The sequence below is a fragment of the Micromys minutus genome, assembly GCF_963924665.1.
Source record: "Micromys minutus genome assembly, chromosome: 7".
Lineage (NCBI taxonomy): Eukaryota > Metazoa > Chordata > Mammalia > Rodentia > Muridae > Micromys > Micromys minutus.
The window spans coordinates 35,125,284-35,148,365 of NC_137976.1; the positions used below are offsets into that span (position 1 = coordinate 35,125,284).

General features: G+C 41.7%; 1 protein-coding gene across 1 annotated transcript; it reads right to left on the reverse strand.

Annotated features, from left to right (window-relative positions):
- Positions 1-93: 93 nt before the first annotated feature.
- Positions 94-22,349, reverse strand: RIOX2 (ribosomal oxygenase 2). The gene is made up of 10 exons (XM_080919290.1): positions 22,292-22,349; positions 16,403-16,862; positions 11,789-11,908; positions 10,375-10,503; positions 8,097-8,200; positions 4,842-4,944; positions 3,899-4,070; positions 2,048-2,136; positions 650-739; positions 94-271 (listed from the first exon to the last, which is right to left on the reverse strand). The coding sequence occupies exons 2-10, from the start codon at positions 16,832-16,834 to the stop codon at positions 113-115; spliced, it is 1,398 nt and encodes a 465-aa protein (XP_080775416.1). The 5' UTR covers positions 16,835-16,862; positions 22,292-22,349; the 3' UTR covers positions 94-112.
- Positions 22,350-23,082: the final 733 nt, after the last annotated feature.

Below are 23,082 nucleotides of genomic sequence, written 5' to 3' on the forward strand. Positions count from 1 at the left end.
TGGAATGCCTAATAATTTCCTGTTTTCCCTCTCGTGTCCCTGAGGACATGAGCCAGCTCCTTCTTGTCAATGTCAGCCCACCTCCAGCCAGAGTACTAATCAGAATACTCCCCTAGAGCACTTGGATTAAAGACTCTGTCCAGAGAGACACTACCAGGTTCTCCTTTTCTTCATCTGTGTCAAGTTTCAGGTCCTTAACACGAATTGTTGATCCACACCAGATTTGCTTCAGAGCATCCATATATGATAAAGGAAAGCGAAGTCCAAAAAGCTGAAGGATAGATACATAAAGTCACTTCATGGATTTTGCATAAGCTCACACAAGTCCCAATGTATATATATTTAATATCCTTCAGAAGTATGGAACTTGTTTCAGAAAAGCTATTTTACCTGTAATTAGATGATTCACAAAAGTCATCAATTCCCACATGAAAGCTTAGACTCCAACAACAACCTACTTTGAGTTTTAAAGTTGCTATCAATACATCCTTCACAATATTGACTGACTTGACTTAACTGTCCTATCCATCAAGTAAAATGGCAGGTCAAGAATGCTTCTGAAAAGATACATTACCTTTCAGTCATAAGTCATTGTCCCAGCCACAACCCAAACCACAGGAAAAGACATTTGTTTTCAGTTGAAACACACCTCTGCTTCCACCTCTTTTCCCATCATGTGTGTCTGTCTCACATTCTTTAGAGAATGATAGATGTAAACCATCTTTTGTTGAGCTTCATCCTTCAACAAGAAAAATATTGAGGGTTTCAGTACTAGGAGGGTTAAATTTAACATCAAGGAACATTTTTCTGGGGTGTGTAGGGGAGACAGCAGGCTGGCCTGGGATGAAGGCCTACATCATACCTGGCCCCAATGAAAATCTTTAAAGCCTTGGTTCTCAAATAAAATGTATTCAATTCTATAGCCCTGGGCACAGAGTTACAATACAACTGTTGATACTCGAAATCACTAGTGTAATAGAGACAAGCTAGCATGTTCAAGATCCTGATTTATGTCAGCTTATCAGTAACCATTTCTTCTTGAAACATTTGCATTTATTCTATCAAAGTTTGACATTCCTAGAACAAACTAAAGTTATGAAGTAATCAACTGTTGAGAAATACAAGCTGTGCTGTTTACTAAAAATTCCACATAAATTTCAGTAGTAGATCACAATCTTTTCTTTGGTCTTCCACACATTTATTATTCCTTGTCACTGACTAGCTAAATGCCTGAGAAAACATATAATGTCCCAGACTTAGTCTAGTGATTTTATTTCCATCATTCTTCTCTAAGCTTAGCCTTGATGGCTACAGCCTGACCTCTTGCAGCCCCTCAATGCTTAGGAATTACTAGGTAAAGTCAAAAGGCACGGAATAGTCCTCACAGACTGTGTTTAGGGCTTAGAAAAATAAATGGAGATTTAATTTCATTTCAAACCAGATACAACTCAGAATATATTTTCTTAAAAAACAAAACAAACCCCAAAACCTTTTCATGTATATGGGTGTTTTGTCTGCTTGTATGTCTGTACATCACCTACATATCTGGAACCCAGAGGACATCAAATGCCCTGGAACTGGAGTCACACACAGTTGTGAGCTGCCATGTGAGCACTGAGAATTGAAGCTGGGTCCTCTGGAGAAGAGCAAGTACTCTTAACTACTAAATCACCTCTCTAGTCACAGAAATATACAATTTTAGAAAGCTTTCCTATCATCCATGGGGAATCAACGCATAAAAAGGCAAATTAGGAGATACAGATGTTTTTCTCTATGATCTCCACTATAGAATTTTTGCAGTACAGACAATGACAGGGACTAGGACAGGGAAACTCAAACGGGGTCTTCAGTTGTTCATAAAGAGCAATGTAGCCTGCAGTTGACGAGGAAGCAAAGATCAGACATAATCACACAAGAGTATTCTAAGGATAAAGGTAGGCCCTTAAATCCCCAACAGGAACTGTGAGACCGGTATGACCTTACTGGAGTGACCTGAGATTCATGGCAATAGAATGAATAGAGGAAATCTCTTCCCCTGGATACTCACAGATTGATTCTGATCTGGCCCTACTGTGAGGACAATGTGGTCTTTAAACTGCAGTCTTACTATGCTGTCCAACCTTGGCAACTTTTCACCTAGAACAGAAAGCCAGACATCAAAAAGAAAACCAACACGTTCAAACTTGCTTGTGATGCATCTTTTAGCTCATGTTCTTCCGAGTACTCACTCCATCTATCATGATAATTAAAAGTGCAGCTTTCAACCTCCATAGACCTCGTTCTTACAGTGATACAGGCATATCATTAGGTAAATAATAATGTAAGTTAACAGTATATTAGAGGGCTAGGTGTAGGGCTCACTGGAGAGCTTACCTAGCACTCACAGAGCCCTGTACTCGAATCCTAACACCACACACAAAGACCATATTAAACAGTATAAATAATCCCATCTATGGATGGAAAGAACCGTGTTGTTTTCTGCATAGAAGCAGAGCCTCTACTACATCTGGGCTCTGGAAGGAATGAGCTGTGTGACAATGGCACATAACTTAGTCCCTGTAAGTGAAACAGTGTCCTTTAAGATCCACCACAGAACAAAACATAGCCTACTCTTTCTAAAATGGACGTAGGAAAATGAACCACCATGAGAAATAAGCTGCCCTTCTAAGACCATCTGGGTGGGATTAAGGAATCATATATAACCTTATTGACTGTAGTGGCTAAACTAGGGAAACTATTAGGTAAGCATTCTGGAACTAAGCAGGGATTTATGTAGCAAATTCTGTTCTCCTAAAGATATATATGTTACTGGTAAAACATGACTTTCTGAAGAAGTGTAATCAAAGTTAAATTCTAAAATTTCCTTCAAAGACTGAATAATAAAAATGTACATGGAGTTACCATAAGTAGAGACTTTCTATATTTTAGTAGTTGTCACCTAGTGATAGGTGAGACTTATAGGGAAGATTCCTGATGACTCTGAGAAAAAAGGGCTAGCCCAGTTAGCATTAAGTTTCAGCATTCTCTTGAACACTGTAATAGAACATTACTCTCAGTCAAGATAATTCTGTGACTGGTCAAAATGTAAAAGTACCACCAGGCACTGGGTCTGAACTCAAACAAAAACAAAAACAGTGCTTACATTATCAGTGGCCCAACACTTCTCTCCCTGGTTCCTGAGTGAAGGTGCTGTTTACGTGAGGTACTTAAGTTTCAAACATTCTTCACACTCACTGAAATGTCTAGAAGAGACCCACCTACCTCCTTACAGCATCAATCCACACCAAAGCTTTATCTCCATAAGTCCTCTGGAAACAAATGCTCAGCTTAAGCCCACACCCTGGAAACTCTAATGCCCTTTTATGGAGAAACTTAACTGTGCAGCTTTCCCACTGCAACAAGACAGGATAAACAACTGTGAATGTGAGAGTGTGTTCTTGGTGGCTTGTGCTGGGCATTGAAAGTACCTATCAGCTCAAATTCCATCAGTGGAAGACCACCCATCACACGTTATTCACCACAACGTGGGAGACTATTATGCTATCTTTAATTTTTCTTTTATTTTCCGTAGTAGTAATACACTTTAACATGCTTGCCTTAATTCTAACAAGATTATGTCAATAGTCAAGTTCTTCCACATTTCTAAACATGATGACTAAAGACTACTAATAGATACATTCCTCGGCTAAAATGAGTTCTCTTTCCTGTCACACTGCAAGGCAAGTTCTTGCAAATACTTGGGAGGTTAATGAGGACAGCATGTCTAAAAGCCACACACTAAGGAGAGATACTGTCCACTTGAAATTTAAAATTGTTCCCATTGGCTCCAAGTTGAGATCAGCCAGTAAAGCATTGTCTCTTATTACCCCCAGGCCCCATAGTAAAGAGCAAGCTCTACCTGGGTCCGTCGTCTCTGTTCCATTTCCCACAGAGAAAGGAGGGAGTCTGTGCATGATAAAGTCCTTCTTCATATCTGATGACAGCAGTTCTTTTCTGCCCTCGATCTGGTCTGCAAGAGTCCTCAGAAAGCCACTCAACTTCCTTGTTACTTCAGCAGGGGTTTCCACATTCTGGAAGCAAAGAAGTGAACCTTGACCAGATTCTGTTAGAAGTAGCTGCTCAGGTCACAGTTTTCACTGAAGTGTCCTGAGCTTCAACTCCAATACTGGCATCCACTGACATAAACCCAGTCATTCCATGGTGAGGAGGGACAACCTGGACCTTAAGAGATGGAAGCCTATTACATCCTTATAGGCAACATTTATCATATATAGTCCATCATTTATAAAACTATATATGTATATAATATACTAGAACAATTTTTAGAATTTTGCTTGGAAAAGTGGATCCTTAGAATTATAATACTATCCAGGCTCTGTCTTTGGAAAGCAAGACACTCTCCTTAGGTGACTGACTGCCTCAGGTAATAAAAGCAACATTTGTTCTACTCAGGCCCAGTCAAATGACTTACTGTCTGGAACTAGCCAAAGAGAACTCCTTTCCAAAATGCAGAAAACATCAGGAAACCCAAGGTGCACACTGAGCCCAGGTGCCTCTTCTTCAACTAGATGCCTGCTGTGCTCAGTATAGGCTTGTAGCCATCTTTATTAGTTGAACTACTTATTTGGCCCATCTTACTGTGTGAAAATGCACAAAACACTTCTGAAAACAGTCAAAGATGGCCCCAGATAAATGGCCCCTATGAAACCACATTCCATTTGCTGTGTACATCCTTCTGCTCAGCAGGCTAGCTTGCTTCACCTGGGAAGAAGGACCTGTGTCCCTAAGGGACAGATTTGCCTCCCTGGTGCCCCGCTGCTTCTAACTGATTCTGTTCTCACCATGAGCATCCGCCTGGGCATTCCAGTTCTTAATGCCACATCTTCCTTAGCAATGTCAAATACAAGACCCGAAATGGAGTCAGAAAGGTAATCTCCCCATGAACTACAATAAAAAAATAAAAATAATCAAAGTTGTTAATAATCAACAATATATGTAAATACCAATTACTACCCAAAACTGCAAACTAGGTTCCTATTTCCCCATTTCTGAGCAATTCAGAAAATTAAACAGATTCTGCCACAAAGAAGGAATTTGGAAGACCAAATTAAACCAGCTGTTATAGGAAGCTTTATGGGAAATTTCACCCCTCAGTAAAAGTACTATAAACAAATCTTGCAGGCATCAAGTCCACCAGAAACACATTTAGGTAACAGGCCCCTGTACTGTGTAACTACTAGAACAGCAGTATGGCACACTTGACTCAATGAGAGGAAAGCTGATCCTAAGAGAAACATGCTCCAGAGTCATGGTTTAAAACAAGACTGACTTCTAATAATGGTTTGACTGGGTTAGAGAGCAAGCTAGTGTCTGAAAATAAGACCTAGAGGAAAGTATCAGTGCTCAGTTAACTTCACCTCTTCTGAGGTAGGTTTGTCTCATTCCCTTCTCCGTGGCAGTCAAAGTGACTCTTTCCAAAGCCTGTACCAGTTTAAGTAAGAAAAATAAAACACTCTGGAGGTGCTTTCTTTAAACACTTCTTGTTTCTATTTCTCCCATGTCACTAGCACATTTCAAGTTGAGGGCTACATGGAAAACAGAAACCACAGTATGACTTCTGCTTCTCGGTCAGGAAAACTGACACCTTCTTGCTTCCCATCCTTGAAGAGTGGCAAAGGAAGACGCATGAGCCTCTAGAGACAGCGTCCCCAAAGTATCCACTATTTGGGTGTCATATTGACGTGTGACTTAACACCACAGCTTCCCTCACTCTTGCTGATTACGAAGGATAGAAGCAGACCTCTGGACAAGGGAAACAGATGTTCCTTTGCAGGGTTTTAGGTGGAAGTCATGTGGCAACAGATCACAGAGGAATTAGATGGCAGATAAACAGTGTTCTTCCAAGGGTAAGAATATTAATTTGGGGAGGTTTGCTCTGGCATTAGCAGGCCCTAGTTATTCCAGGGATGCCTCTTCCAGAGGTGTTGAGAAAAGGCTGTACAATCCCTTACTACAGTGGGAGCCCAGGTCCAGAGCCCAGGAACACCTCTGAGAGGTTTGGCTCCCAGATTACATTCTCCCATTCTAGCTCCTTCATTTCCTATCCAAATCAGAGGCCAGACTAGGCATATGAGCCACAGTATTCACCCATAGCCCAGGCCAGCAACTCGAAACTTGGAAAACTCTTCTCTAGCCCCAGATGACTGAAGAAAAACTGAATGAGACTCAGAGGCCTACCAGATCTTCATTTCAAGAGGAGAGATGAACCAAAGCAGGTACTTAACAGCAGAAACAAAAGCAAATAGGCTTAAGGTAAGGGGAAACGGATAGAATTGTTGATAGCATTACACCTACAAGGTATAAAGGAAAAAGAGTAGGTAAAAATGACCAGGGTTGGCAAGATGGATCAGTTGAGTAATGGCAACTGTCAGGAATGCCTGATTAGGACCCCTGGAACCCACAGTGGAAAGAGAAAACACACACACACATAGGTTTGGAGTGGTGACAAGAACTTCTTGAGCATCTAGTTTTGGTTGTCAGCACAACCACATGGTAGTTCCCAATTATCTGTAACTCTAATTCCAAGGAATCCAATAACCTCTTAGAGCCTCTGAGGGCATAGGCATTACATACACACAGCCAAGCAATAATCCACAGAAAATAAAATAATCTTTAAACCTGGAAAAAAACAAAACAAAACAAAACAAACAACACAAGAAAACCAGATGGCAACAGATAAAAAGCAGAATTAATAAGGCAAAAATTCTACCATGGAAGCACCAATGTAACCAAGCAGAATTAGAAAATAAGCTATTAACTGTGTGACAGTAATGATGGGGCACCAGAAGATACAGACATTAAGAGGGCCAGCCTACGTTCTTGCTAAGGTTCAGATGCTTCAGCCTGGAACTTTTACCGTTCCTCTGACTCACTCCTACAATTGTTCCTACCCTTCTTTCTGCATGTGTGAAAATGAGTGTGTATGTGTGATTATTCCTACCCTTCTTTCTACATGTGTGAGAATGAGTGTGTGTGTGTGTGTGTGAGTGTGACAATAGGCACACAACTGTGTGCATGCTATGCTGAGGCCAGACACTTGATGTCTGTCCTCTATCACTCTTGTACTCCTCTGAGACAGAGTCTCTTAACAGAAACTAGAGCCCTGTCCCAGTGACCCTCTTATCCTTGCTGTCCAACAGTACTAGAGCATGCACAGCATCCCAAACTCCTTTCCTTTTACATGGATCCGATATCCCAACTCACATCCTCAGTTTGCATAGTAAGCACGTTTACCAGTAGGCTGCCTCTCTATCACCCCCTACTCACCTTGACTGGCCTCAGATTCTCTGTTCTTTACCTCATCAGAATGACAAAGTACTTTCCAAACCTAAAAATTTATGCCTTCCATTGTGTGTAAATGGCACTAACCCAGGCAGGATAACTCCCAGTAAATTTGAACATGGGTGACTTTCACAGAGCAGTCATGAGAAAGAAGATACACTTACTATATACATACACATTTTATAATATCCTGCTTTTCAGCAGGAGGGACTTGATGCCTCCTGGTCCTGAACTGCCTTCTCCTACCCACTATGACCTTCTGACCCAACCCTACTTAAGCATCCATTAAGACTCACTGAGCTATATGTCATGTCTTCTCTGAACCTATTCCTGATACCCAAACTGAGCTGAGCACATCACTCCAAGTTCCAAGTGTCTCTTTAAAAACTTACTCCGATATACCCAGAGTTACAGGTTTTCTCTTTGCTTTGCTTCTCCTTGCCTTTCTAAGGGACCCTCTATCTTCTATTTAGGTATTGTGAAGTATCCGTGTGTGTGTGTGTGTGTGTGTGTGTGTGTGTGTGTGTATGTGTTTGTAAAGAGAGAGAGAGAAGGAGGGGAAGATATATACAATGTTCACAGAATATCCAGACAGGCCAATCGCACATGGGGACATATCAAAGAAATATGGAGGGAGTCAGCAAGAGAATTAAGAGGTAGCAGGTAACTTCCTCAGGTCTGTCCTGAATGTGGCTGCTTTGGGCCATTATCTCAGAGCTGTCCTAAAACACTAGGTTAGGAAGCAAAGGCCTTACTTGTTCTGGTAGGTGCTAATAGTCAGGTGAATAGAGTGGGCCAGGCCTGAAGGAGTTTCTGCCTGATGAATGGTCCCTCTGGGGAAGTACAACAAATCACCAGGCTAAAGGAAGAACAGAAGAGTTAAGTACATAGCACAGTCTCATCTTTAAGAAGATAAACATGCTTTGAGTTTATAGAAATATAACTCCATTATAGAAATCACTACACATCTCAGGGACAGTCTGTGTGCGGGACTCAGGTGGTATCCTTTTTTTCAGGGTGACACCAGACATACCTGAAACTACCCTCACAGAACTAAGATCCAAAAAGGAACACCCTGCTCCCGGGGTGGCTACTCTCTCCCTCTGTTTAAGTTAGGGCTTCAGTCACAGGACCAGTGCAACCTGCTTAGCTGCCTTAGCCTTAGACTCTCATCTGAAATGGGACAAGAGCTCCAAAGCCTACAGCATTATTCAGAAGATTAAGGAAATGCTGTTTCCAAGTGTTGGAGAAGCATGGGGTATGGTTTTATTACAGCCACTGCCAAGTCCTCATCTCCTGAGAATTGTTCTTAGATCTCCCCAAGAGGATTATACCCATGCTACTCAGAGCCTATCTCAACAAAGCATACACTGCAGAACACAGATTAATATGTGTGTGTGTGTGTGTGTGTGTGTGTGTGTGTGTGTGTGTGTGTGTGTAGTGTAGAGTAATGTATTCTTAAGGCTTGCATGGCTGCTCATTTGCTATGAATGACCCTAAAATGACAGAAAAATAGCAGTTCTTCAAGCAAATAAACATTTTTATGATTACACCCATTGTTTATAGTTTTGTTGCTACCCTAAGTGAGGCCTTCACAGACATACTTCATTCATTCCACAGGAATTGGATAATTGCCCCCAAGTCTTTGGGGAAGACAAGGAGGCAGATTTTCCCCAGAAGAAATGAAGTTCTCCCAACAGTGAAGCCAACTTAAGATTTCTGACCCTTGGAACTATTACAAATTAGATCTGTGTTATTATAACAATCACTGTGCCAACAAAAGACTGACATTTCACCCAAAGAATTTGATTGTAAAGGAATCATTAACATGGTATATTTCAATTCCCAGACTGCAAAGTAAAAATTATGATCCCTTGATTTAGATAATTTTTTTTTTGCTCAAGGGCACTGCAGTTAAGTGACTTCAGCTTAAATGAACTCTAAATCTCCCACACCCCCAGGAAGAGTAAAGGGCTCCTCTTCTGCACCCTGAAACCCACACTAACATAAGTTAGCAGTAGAATAGGGGAAGGTTGATAGGGCTTTGGAATTCTCATTGAAGCCCCCTATTTCTTCCTCAGAGTGTGGTCCTATAAAAAAGAATGGCCCATATAGGCTCCTATGTTTGAACATTGGTTTCCAGTTAGTGGTTGTGCTTAGAAGGATTAGAAGGTGCAGTCCTGTTGGAGGTATGTCGCTAGAGGCAGGCTTGAGGTTTCGAAAGTCTTCTGCCTGCCCCAATATACTCTGCCTGTTTGCAGGATGAGTGTGAACTCTCATCTATTCCTGCCAACCATGCCTTCACTCCACCATCATGGACTCTAACTCTCTGTATCATAGCCCAATTAAGTGCTTTCTTTTATAAATTCCCTTGATTAGGGGTATTTTCTCACGAGTCCATTTGAAGGGGCCTACTGAGAAACCTTTGGTTTATGGGCCCCACCACAGGGTAGCATGTGAGCAGCACATTAGCACTGCACTCTGAATGGGATATAGGCAGAGATACGAATTAGGCTTGGTATCCCTAAAGATGAGAAGATAGTCACACACAATAGTTCCAACATAAGAATCTTTGAAATGCTCTAGTTTGATTGTTTATATTGCACTGAAGAAACGTATGCTTTCTAAACAAGGGCATGAAGCTTATTTATGAAGCTATTCCTGTCTCTCTACATCCTTTTCTCAAGATCATCTCCTGACTGACTCTGATATGTTCCCATCCAAACTAACTGGATCAAGATGCTCAAGAAACAATTTATGGTTAAGCTACGTGGCTCCCTTGAGGAAGAAGCCACAAGCACTTTGCTAGCTCCTACTCACATAATAAGTCTATGTTGGGAAGGTAGGAACTACACTATCAGGAAGAAAAAAAGGTGGTACTGAAATTCCTACCAAGAAAAGAAAGACATCACCGTGCTCCCTTATATACTGACTACTGATTTAAATGTGGATTCATTGAATTAAATTTATTTCTATCTGTATCATACATGGAAACATGTTTTTTTTAGAAAATGAATACAAGACAACCCATACCTTCAGCAGGAAGTCATGTGTTGGTGTGCCAATCCGGTCCTCAGGCTCCACACTGTACTCGTGTGCCAGGGGCACAGTTGGGGAGTACAGGCGCCAGTGTTTCTTTCCCTGCAGCTGCAGGATAAAAACCTACAAGAAGCCACAGGGAGTATCAGAAAGCTTCCTGACAACCTGGGAGCTTCTAGAACATGCAAGAGAAATGCATTTTATTATACAGAGATTAGCTGCCACTCCTAGTAATTTTTAAGCAGGTAATGAGGAATCCTGGTGTTGGACATTAATTCTTGTCACTTTTTGAGACATGGCTGAGTTCTTCATATAGTCTACTAGCTTTTACATCTCCTGTCAGCTGGGCATTTGAAAGCCATAATCTCTGATAAAAAAAAAATCTGATACAAGTAAATGCCCCAAAGCTTACATTAAAACAAACATTATAGTTTTGTTCTTTATTTAAAAAAGCTTTCATTTGGCTAAAACTATCTTACTCTTCTAGTAAGAATATTTAAAAAACCATTTTGGACAATGTATGTATCTCAAAGTTTTCAGAGGAATGAAAAGGGGATTCTGTTAAATCTGCGTTCACACCTTGTGTAAGTTTATAGGAAAACTACTAGAAGCCACATGAGAATGAAATGCCAGGGATTCAGTGGAACCTGGACCTTCATTCAAGCTGCACCAAGTCTTTCACAAGTGGGAAGAATACACAGATTGTTCGCAGCCACTGAAAATGGACAAAGTGAAAGAAATGTAAGAACTATCTGTGATCTCCCTCACTTTGTATTTTTTTTAAGTCAATTAGCCTTTTATAAATAAGTTACAACCCTATTTCTAAAGACCATGTGACTCTTTCATCAGCAATGTTCCTGTGACACCGGTCTTCAGGCATCCGGAAATAGAGACGAAGTCAGGATCTTCAGGAAGAACCCAGAAGAACAGCCACAGGTCTTGTCTAAGAGTACCCAAGAGTGATGAACACAACCCTGACAACTGAGCAAGTCTGGCTCTCAGCAGTCTGTTCTTTCCAGCCTGGACAATGAATTTCTTCTCTTTTGTGTCAACTTGACACAAGCTGGAGTTATCACAGAGAAAGGAGCCTCGGTTGAGAGAATACCTCCATGAGATCCAGCTGTAAGGCATTTTCTCAACTAGTGATGGGGGGGGGGGGGGGTCCAGCCCACTGTGGCTCTATAAGAAAGCAAGCTGAGTAAGCCAGGGGGAGCAAGCCAGTAAGTGACATCCCTCCATGGCCTTTGCATCAGCTCCTGCTTCATGACCTGCTTGAGTTCCAGTCCTGACTTCCTCTGTTGATGAACAGCAATGTGTAAAGTGTAAGCTGAATAAACCCTTTCCTCCCCAACCTGCTTCTCAGTCATGTTTTGTGCAGGGATAGGAACCCTGACTAAGACACTCTTACCTCAACATCATCATAATGTGGAGGGAGACCCTGAGATCCTGCAGGAGTCATGTACACATTCGAGCCTACTAAGGAGCCAAAGTAACATTCCAGCTTTTCCTGGATTCTCCAGAGCTCATCCTTTGACAAAGAAAAATGATAAACAATGTGAATAGAAAATAAAACAAATTCAATTAGGATGTCTCTGCTGCACAATTCTATGGGGCAGGCAATTAAACAGTAAGTCTCCTCAGTAATTTCTGCAGTGTGCACAATCCAGGTAATCTAACCGATGTGAGCAGGTAAATGAGAAACTGGAAGAAGAAACAAGTTAATTTACACCTTTAAGGTTTGCATTCACTCTGGTGTACAGACTGGACTGCAGAAATTCAAGAGACTAATTTGGAAGCTATGATAAAGCAACACAAGCAAGGAATAAACAGAAGAAAGGTGGGGACACTGTGGAATTGAAGAGGGCTAAGGGAACAAAGGAAGAGAAGAGAAACGAGCTGCTTCTTGGCTTGATCCATGACTGCTTACTTCCATTTACTGAGCTGGAGAAAGAGAACTGAAAAAGTTTTCAGGGGCTGGCAAGCAGCTCAGCCAGTAAAGTACCTCCCACATAGATACAAAGAGCTGAGCTTGAATTCCCAGCACCCACTCTGCAAGCCTTTAACTCCAGCTCTAGGAAGGCAGTGACAGTCTAGTCTAAGTGGGGAGATCCAGGTTCAGTGACAGGTCCTGCCACTAAAAAAGAGACATCAATGGAAAGAGATTCTCTGGCCTTTACATGTGTACACACACACACACCCCACTGGTCTTTACATGTGCACACACACACACACACACACACACACACACACACACACACACAGGTGTAGCATGCAGGTGTGTGTGTGTATCTGCAGGCTCTATCTTCACCCCCCCACACAGTTTTTAGGAGGATAAAAAATGTTCTAAGCTGGAAATATTAATTTTGGGATGTTATGGTTTCCTCCGGTGTTGTTCTGAAGTCAGTTTGAAGCTCTAAAGAAAGTAAAGTTCAGAATTTACATTTGGGAACTCCTGACAATTATTTAAAGCCAGAGGAGCAGAAATGACAACCTGGGAAGGGCACAGAGGACTGGGAGCAAGCTGAGTAAGACTCCCTTGAGTGGGAGCATAGTGGCTATGAATCTTAGGACACTAACGGAAGGACATTTCTGAGTTCAAGATCATCTGGGACAAAGCAAGTACCTGGTGTGGTGGTACACACCCTTAATGTGGGCCACACCTTCTGTTGGAGACCTACATAAGGACATTGGAAGAAGTCTCCCTCTCTTTGCCTGCTTGTCTTGTGGGACTGAGCAACTGCTAGATCCTTGGATTTCCATTCACAGCTGCTGACTGTTGTTGGGGAGCTGGACTACAGACTAAGTCACCAACAAATTCCCTTACTATATAGAGACTACCATATGTACTGTGACTCTAGAGAACCCTGACTAACACAGGTGGGTTGGTGTCCTTATGACTCCACTGGGAGTACTGCCTGGCTATACGAGGTGGCCACTTCAAGTTCCATATCCCCACTGTTAGGAGTCTCAACTAGGGTCACCTCAACAGACTCGCTTATCCAAGGTTTCTGGCACATCCTAGAGATACCCCCAACCATCCACCCATGCCAACCACCGATTTCCATTCATTCTCCTGGCCATCTGGCCCTCTCTTTTGTCTCTCCCCAAGCCTGATCATGACACACACACCCCTCCCCACCCCGTTCTCCTCCCTAATCACTCTCCCAAAGAGTTACATCTATCTAATTCCTATGACTATTTTATTCACCTTTCTAAGTGAGATTCAAGCATCCTCCTTGGACCTTCCCCCTTGCTTGTTTCTTTGAGTCTGTGGAGTATAGCATGGATACCCTATATTTTATTTGACTAATGTCAGCTTCTAAGTGCACACATACAATGCTTTTGGCTCTGGGTTGCCTTACTTGGGATGTTATTTACCTGCAAAATTCATGATGGCCTTGTTTTTTAATAGCTGAATAGTGTTCCATTATGTAAATGAACCACATTTTCAGTATCCATTCTTGGATAGAGAGGCATTGGGATCATTTCTAGTTTCTGGCTATTACTAATAAAGCTGCTATGCTAAAGGGGAAAAAAATGACCCCCTTGAGTGACTCATCAACTCTAAAGCTGAGAAAGATCAATTACCAGAGTCAGGTAGGAAGAAGTCACAAGTGGGCCTTGAAGATAACAACATATCCTACCTCCTAAATGCTTACCCTGATAACTGAATACCCTCCATTACAATCCTGTCTCACAGGGCGGGCAAGATCATCAATACCAGTTTATAAGTGAGAAAACTGAAGCAGAAAAGCACACACCCATTAACCAATCCAAGATTCCAATCTGGGGAGTCCAGCTCCAGAATCCATACCTTCAAAACAAGTCACCTACTATGGTGGCAGTCTGAATAAAAATGGCCTCCATAAACTCATACCAGAGTGGCACTTATTAGGTGTGGCCTTGTTGAAATAATTATGTCCCTTGGGGGTGAGTTATGATGTTTAAGATGCTCAACCAGGGCTCAGTGTCACTCTCTCTTCTGTTGCCTGCTGATCCAGATATAGACCTCTCCAACTACCTCTCCAGCACCATGTCTGCCTGTATGCTGTCATGCTTCCCCTCATGACCAAAAGTAACTAAACCTCTGACCTGTAAGCCAGACCCAATTAAATGTTGCCCTTTATAGTTGCTGTGGTAATGGTGTCTCTCCACAGCAATGGAAACACTAAGATACCCACTCTAAACAGACAGAGACTAAAGCTTTAATACAAATGAACTTGGGCTGAAGAGATGGCTTATCGGTTAATAGTGCTGACTGCTCTTCCAGAGGTCCTGAGTTCAAATCCCAGCAAACACATGGTGGCTCACAACCATCTATAATGAGATCTGATGCCCTCTTCTAGTGTGTCTGAAGACAGCTACAGTGTACTCATGTAAATAAAATAAGTAAATCTTAAAAAAAAAATACAAATGAGCTCGCAGTGACTGTCATAGAGGTAGTATGGTGTAAACATTAGGTTTGCTGAGAACACTAGTGAGTAAGGCTTGAGAGTCAGGCCTACCACTGGCCTGTACGGATCTAGTACTGAGTGAGAACAGTGGGGCCGAACTGGGTCAACATGGAAAAAGCTTTGAGAGACATCTTTATGAATGAAGACCACTGGGTTTCCCTATTTATAGATTGCAGAGGTTTTCCTTACCACAGGAAACATAACTTAATAGCCTCTGAGTTAACAGAGCTCCCAAAGAGCCTAATTTATTTTGGAAACGGGCTACAGGACCTGGCTCTCTATTACTTAATATCTGGCACCACTGGGAAGCCAGGCCTTGACTCTTGTTCTTTATTGTCCCAAGAGATCATTTAGGAATGTATAGGTAACTTTATGCCTCCTGATATGGCTAAGAGACAAAAAACCAAAAAAAAAAAAAAAAAAAAAAAAAAACCCTGGTATGTAACTGAGAAATTCTTCTATTTTCTTAAAGATTACTCAAAATACTACAGTTCTGTAGCTTTCCCATTTATCTTGGTCCTCTGAGTTTTGCATCTTCAAACTGTGATTATTAACAACAATAGAGTCAAACCATGTTGGCTGAAGCTGCAGTTACAAGTTCAGTGATTGTGCTTTATTCATAAAAGGATGCTATCTTCACTTATGATGGTCACCCAGGAGCTATTCCAGGACTTAACCCCTCAATGTCACAAGTTCTGTTTAATAACTTACGTTAACGTAAGTTAACAAGTCTTTCTTGGATATCTGATATAGCATCTGTTCACAGCCCCAAAGCCACCACTTGGAGAGATACAGACAGGAAAGAAAATTAACCTCAAGTCTCACCTCGGTGCTACCATGTCCCTTAAAGTACAGCAATAGGACAGCACAGAGATCCTTACCATGCATAAAAATAAATAAGCCCACTAAATACATTCTAAAAATGCATTATTATTTTAGTAAGGTTAGAAACTTGAGTCTGAGTTCTATAGCTCTATGATACTTAAGACATCCACCTATGAATGCTAGAGATTTAAAACATCTGAACGGGTACTGGGAAGATGACTTAGTGGGTAAGAAGAACACCTGATGGGCAAGCAGAAGGACCTAAGGTTAGGTCCTTAGTACCCACATAAAAGCTGAAGTAGCAAAATGTCTGTAATGTTAGTACTGAGAAGTAGGGGAGTGGGAAATAGGGGAGTGAGAAGTAGGGGAGTGAGAAATAGGGGTGTGGGAATAGGGGAGTAGAATGGCTGGATCCCTGGAGCTCACTGACTTCCCCATCTAAACAAATGGTTAGTTCCAGGTTCAGTGGAAGACCCGAATTACAAAATATAACGTTGAAAGTAACATAGGAAGACACCCAACATCCTTTTCTGTCCTCCACACATGCTTGCATGTGTGAGCACACCACACCCTGCCCCCCAATCAGATTCTTCCAAGTTCAAATGTATTTAAAGACCAAATGAACTATATGTATTCTTAAAATGATCTCCATCATCAAAGCAGACATTTAATCTTAAACTGAGGTGTGGCCACACGCTACTGCTTTCATATGTCTGAGAATTCTGCCATGGGGAGAATCTTACCTTAAATCTCTGTGGTTGGTGAAACTGAATTGTTGCCCTTTTCTGATCAAAATCTTTTCTCAGCTGAAAAAACTGTGCTTTGCCATTCTTATTTAAAACCTTCTTCTTCCCATGGATGCACCGGCAGACATTCACATCTCTTCCATAGTATAGCCCTTGATTGCAGAGACTCTTCAGATCTGAGAGGCTGAACAGAGACTGGTAATACTTGGCCAGTGAAGGGTCATCCCTCTGAATGAGAAGGGGCTTTTGTTCCCAGAATTCCTTGAAAAAAGCCTCTACTTTGATGGGTGAGATTAAACTTTCAAAGAAACTACTGGGTCTGTCAAAGTTTAATACAGAAAGCTTATCAGGCAGTTCCTTCTTCACCTGCTTGCAAGGAACAGACTCTTCTTTGTTCTCATCCCCTGTGGGCTTCAGTTTTTTTGGCATTGTTCACAAGTAGGAAGGAAATTCAAACCTACCAAAAGAATAAGAAATTGTCAGGTTTGCAGGAATGCACATGCACCATGCATGCATGACCATTTCATCTCTTTGAGAACCCCACAATAGTCAGAACTACATCCTCCAGGATAAGACAGCCTTAAGACAGTGTCATTTAGTCCAAGATGCTTCAACCTTAAACAGCTCAGTTTGTACATCCTTCTAAAGGAGAACACAACTGTCTTATGTATAATCGGTATTAATTAGGAGACTTGATTATCCCAAATTAAATCATTCAACTCTCTCATCGTTTCTTATTCAAAAGTTAAGCCTATGGCCATTGAAATGGCAAAGCCAAAAATCTTGAATTTGGCTGGTCCTGAATCTAGTTAGATGAACTCTGTAACAGCTCTCTGCTGCCAGGTGCTGCTCAACACAACACAGAAAACCTTCCCAGGCAGAAGCCAACGTGCTCTGGGCCAGTGGCGGCACCTGGTGGCTGGAATGGGATGACAAACACTGTAAATTCCACTTTTCAAATGCTTGATAACTGTCACCATGGAGTAACACCCTCTCCACCCATTAAAAAAAGTAATTAAGGGCTTTGAAAACGAAGGTTAAAATCGGGTTAAGGACAGATCTTCAAAAAAAAAAAAAAAAAAAAAAAAAATCTAACCGTTTAACTGGAACAAGACATCAATTACCAACATCATTAGCCTCCAACACAGAACTTCTCCAATTTAACACGCACAAAAGACACTGGGGCATCAAGTGGACAGATACCCACAGTGACAATACTGCTGGTCTGTGGCACACATCTGGGTAGCAAGAGGACCAACATTCTCAAACACCCACAAACTATAAATCCTGACACTTATATAGGTTTCCCTCATGTAGGTTCAAGAACCGTAATCCAAATCATACAAATATTCACAATACAAAATTTGCAAAAGTATTTGGGACCAGAAGTGTCCATTTCATCTTTTTAGAACCCCACATTAGTCAGAACTATATCCTCCATTGATTTTGCAATGCCTGCACATATATGATATACCACCACATAGTGTAAACTTGAAATTATGTACTTGATAACCAGCTAAAGTAGGAAGAATTTATTTTGGCTCAGTTCCAGGGTCTTATTCCACTAGATAGTTCTGTTATCTTGTGGAGAGTCTCAATGTCACCACCAAGAGGAAGTGACAGCACAGTTACCTCATGATCACAGGGAGGCAAAAAGAAAAGACCAGGGTACCAGCATTCCCTACAAGAGTACCATTCCATGACCTAACTTTCTTCTATCAGGCCCCAAAGAGTCCACCCGGGAGTGCCAGAGGCTAGCAACTAAGCTGTTAGTGCAAAAACTTGAGATTTGGGGGGTGGGTTGGGGAGGAGGAATACTAACTAAAATCAAAACCAAAACAAATTTCATAATTCATTTATGTTCATATATACCTTAAAGACACAGCTGGGGTAATTTTATGCCTGCTTTTCATGTGCCTCCAAATAAGGTTTGGAATTCTTTTTAACTTATGGCATACTGGTACTCAGAAGTCAGATTTCACATGTTTAGATTAGATGTTCAAACTGTATAACTTCTCTTTTTTCTTTCTTATTCTGAGAAGAGGTTCTGTTCCTCTGATTCCTAACAAATGCCTTGTTGCCAAAGAAGGCTGAGAATCACAGTGCTTATAAAATACCAAATTTTCCTCAAGATCAGTAACTCAAAATGCTATGACTTCCTACTGCATGGAGTTAGCAGAATTTCAAGAAAGCGGTCTTTCCCTCTCATCAAATGTGGAGCAGCATTTTGGCAGCACTGTGGACTGATCAGAAGGAGAATTCTGCTCTAGGAAGTTCTAGAATGATCTGCAACAACTAACAGTCTTTAAAAAGCAACCAAGATGCAAACTCAACAAATTAGCAAGTAGAAACTGAACAAACCCTCTAAGGGTCTCGTTTTTGTGTCTAAATTTGTAACGCCAAGGAACTCGGTTCTTTCAAAAATCAGAGAACCATGGCAGTGACAAATAACAGACACAAACACTACAGAGTAGGAACTGAAGATGGCCTATAAAAAAGACAAAACTAGTGTTAAAATATGTGCTTGAGACGGTCTGCATATGCTTGGCCCAGGGAGTGACACTTTAGGAGGTGTGGCTTTGTTTGAGTAGGTGTGTCACTGTTATCTCCCTTATAAACTGATATTCCTCATCCTAGCTGCCTAGAAACCAGTCTTCTCCTTAGCAGCCTTCAGATGTAGATACAGAACTCTCAGCTCCTCCTGCGCCATGCCTGCCTGGATGCTGCCATGTTACCCGTCTTGGTGATAATGGACTGAACCTCTGAACCTGTAAGCCAGCCCCAGTTAAATGTTACCCTTGTAAGAACTGCCTTGGTCATGGTGTCTGTTCACAGCAGTAAAACCCAAACTAAGACAGTGTTCAATGAGACAAAATTTCTGAGAATATCTTGTATACCACTTTTAATTTAAATAGAACAGGCTGATTTTTTAACCCAAGCAATCAAAGTGTTGGTGAGATGAACTGTCATATCTGGGATTCCGAAGAGACATGGAAATACAAAATAGGAAGACAATCTATGTATACAGTTAAGAAAGGAGGCTATAACTCCTGTTCTTTAAAAAAAAAAGTCAACTTGTGGCTAATATTGGCAATTGAGATTTTTGGAGAGTTTTTACTGCCATTAAATAAAAACAGATGCCTAAACATGCACCCATCACAGAGACACTGAAAGCTGGTACATGTACTCTTCTGAGGGTATATGCCAAGCAGAGGCTGCCTAGACAGTCACCAGCCCTCACTGTCACTGAGTTTCTAATACCCTTGCAACTGTTTCCACCTGCTGATACAACCAGGTGAGGAACAGAGTGTGACTCCATTTAAAGAACCTTGGACCCTTGCACAGGCCATCCCAGGATTTCATCCTATGTCCCTTTTTCCTATGCTAATTTGCTTAGCATTTCACCTAGCAAACTGCTGAACCTCTCACATTTAATGTAAAACTATTAGACCACTGTGTCATACTTCTATTACGAAAGGCACCTAATGATTTAGGGTTACTATTGCTGTGATGGAACACCATGACCAAAGCACCTTGGGGAGGAAAGGGTTTATTTGGTATATTCTTCCACATCACTGTTCATCCCCGAAGGAATTAAGGACAGGAACTCAAGCAGGGATGCAACCTGAAGATCGGAGCTGATACAGAGGCAATGAAGGGATGCTACTGCCTGGCTTGCTCAGCCTACTTTATTATAGAACCCATGGCCAACCCAGAGGTGATCCCACACATTAAACACTAAGAAAATGTCTTATAGCAACTAGATCTTATGGGGGGCATTTTCTCAATCGAGGCTCCCCACTTTCACAACTGCTCACTTTGATGAGAGGAAAACACAGGTGAAAGGCTTGTTTCCTTAAGAATAACCTGAGAATGAAACCACCCATTCACCAGAAGGTGTGACTCAAGTGCCCAAAATACTTAAGCAAGAATAAAACCACTTAACCATTTTTCCCACCTACAATCACCAATGAAATCAACCCCAAAATCACAGAATCTACCTTGCCTACTATTACACTACCTGCTTTCTCCTGTGTTAACAGAAATTATCTGAGCCTCAGTTAACTGGAAACTCAGATACATTATATCTTACTTGCACCACTCATTTTTTTGTAACCTGTGGAGGGTGGAGCAGAGTAGACACATAGCTACCAAATTAGGCCTAGCTCCAACTATCCCAAACTGCACCACCATTTCACATGCAGTAAGAAGCACAGAAGGAACAAAGACACTTCTTTTATTCCAAGAAATACAGAAAATGAAACCAGAGGCTGCCTTATCTATAATGGTACAGCACCTATCTGTTAAGCCCCAGGGACCTCCAAGATAGAAATGAGTATTTCTTCCTATAGACCTGAGGCTGGGGAAGCTTGAAAAGCAACTGTTTTTCAGTACACTGTTTTAAAAGCACTTAAAGAGTTTTTTAAATATACTTTAAGTATATAAACTGGTAACTGCTGTATCAATGATAAATTCAACACGAAAATAAATGTTGGCCCTCTTAACTATTGTCGACAAACTTAAGAATCTACATTTTAGGGCACCGTAGTTTTCCCATGGTAAAATTTAATGACAAGAAGTCAAAAGAGCGTCTACCTTGCCAAAACAGTCAATTTTTTTCTTCACTTTTTCTTCTTAGCAAATTCTCAAAAGCCTTACTTAACTTCCAAAACAAACAAAACTAAACTAAACTAAAAAAAAAAAAAAAAAAAAAAAAAAAAAACCCAAAACAAATCAAAAAACCCCCAAACAACAAAATCTACAAAATAACACTTTGGAAAGACAGGAGGGCTTGCACAATCAAGGACTGTTTGTTGTTCTGTAACCACAGATATCAATACTCACTAGCAGCCCTGGGAGGGAACTCTCCATGTTTGGAGTATTTCCCAACAAAGCTTTTAACATGTAAATTTCTAGTTGCACATCCGGCCTAGTGGATTACCACTTCTAAGGCTGGAGGTAGAAATATACATTCACAGAAGTCCTTCATTAAGGAATTTTAGGCCCACTAACCTAGAGAACACTAGACAGAACTTGCTCAATTAATCACAAGTGACAACAGTTATACACTATGGGCCCGGGAGTCAGTAAAGACACCTGATACCAACCCTGACCACCTAGTTTATTCTCCTAGACCCACATAATGGAAGGAAAGGATTTCCTCCAAGTGACCACTAACCTCTACCCAGCACACCATAGCATGTGTGCATCTACACATAAAAAAATAAATAAAACGGTGAAATATTTTTAATTATACATTGCTTGTAACAAGATCACCAGGCTAACCTGAAAGTAACTGTCTTCAGCACACAGAAAAGTTTTCATTAATTCAGAGATGTCTCACTGAATGGCAGTTATGTTTTGGAGCTTTATACAAACAGCATACGAGAATCAAGTGTGTTTGGGGGCCGTGAGGTCACAAGAGATGCAGCCCTAAAGTTAGAAGCAGCAAGGTATAATAAGGTGAACCCCTACTCGCGGCGCCGGAAGTTCATATAATGAATGCTGGTGGACTTCCTAAACTATAGTCACCTGTTGGACACCCTGGAGTCAGGCAGGTAGTCCTACTCCCGTGGAGATTAAAAAATAAAATAAAAAGCAAGCTACGCCCCAAGTCAGAAGCTGGGCGACAGTCCCCGCGCCCCGCTTCAGTCCGCCGCACGTGGTCCCCGCCCCTCACCGACTGCGCTCGTAGCCAGGCTCTAGCTCGCCGGCCGAACTCGCTTGTGCTGCCCGCCACCGGGCCCGCGGGGCTCGTGGCCGGGTCCCCATCCCTCAGCCACCCGGCTAACCCGCCAGGTCTGAACCCTCCGGAACTGAACTTCTCAGTCCGACCCGAGGCCCACACGCGGTACAGCACGGTACAACCAGGACCGCCACACTCACCCGGCACGGCCTGTTGCGTGCGGCCCGCAAGTTGACAGGGCTACAGCGGGGAGAGATGGGACGGCGTGGGCACGTCCAGGGCGTGCTTTCGAGACGCGGCCCCGCCCCCAAGACGTGGCCACGCCCAGAGACGCGGCCCCGCCCCGATCTTCTGGCCCCGCCCCTCACCATATCCCTGCTCCTGCCTACAACTGCTTGCCTTCCCTGCATAGGGTTGCTTATGAACCTAAAGATCACAGAATGTGCTTTTTATGGCTGATAACTCCAAATCTGAAGTTAAAGGGAAAGCTATAAATTTGGTTCCCGTTATTAACTGGCACACAACAACATGCTTCTTGAGAGAGTGCTTGTGCTCCGTTGGTCTACAAAAGATCCAAATTGTTTTGTCATTGTATATGGCTTTAATATTTATACGATTGTTAGTAACTTAATATATTTGGTTCCAACTATCTTATTTAGACTTCATATATTTTTATCCCAATCCTTTTAAAGTTTTCATTATTTTAATGTCTTTTTTATATGATATGTTTTGTTTGTATTTTTTCCTTCCCCAATTCTTTTCCAGATTCTCCCCAGCTCCGTACCCATCCAATTTCATCTTCTTTCTCTTTCTAATTAAATAAAAAAATCAAAACAAAGCCAAAATATCAAAAATACCCAAACAAGACAAAAAAAAGCACACACCCACAAACATCGAGCTATTTTTAGTGCTATCATGGGGCCTGCCGTTGAGTGTAGTTAATATGTCCTGGAGAAAACTGATTTCCTTACGTAGAGATAAAAAAGGCAAG

Coding starts and splice junctions, on each gene's coding strand:
- RIOX2 (XM_080919290.1), bottom strand. CDS start 16,834: ATGCCAAAAAAACTGAAGCCCACAGGGGATGAGAACAAAGAAGAGTCT. Junction 11,909..16,402: donor ACCAACCACAGAGATTTAAG/GTAAGATTCTCC, acceptor TCTTTGTCAAAG/GATGAGCTCTGGAGAATCCA. Junction 272..649: donor GAAAAGAGGTGGAAGCAGAG/GTGTGTTTCAAC, acceptor TCTATCCTTCAG/CTTTTTGGACTTCGCTTTCC.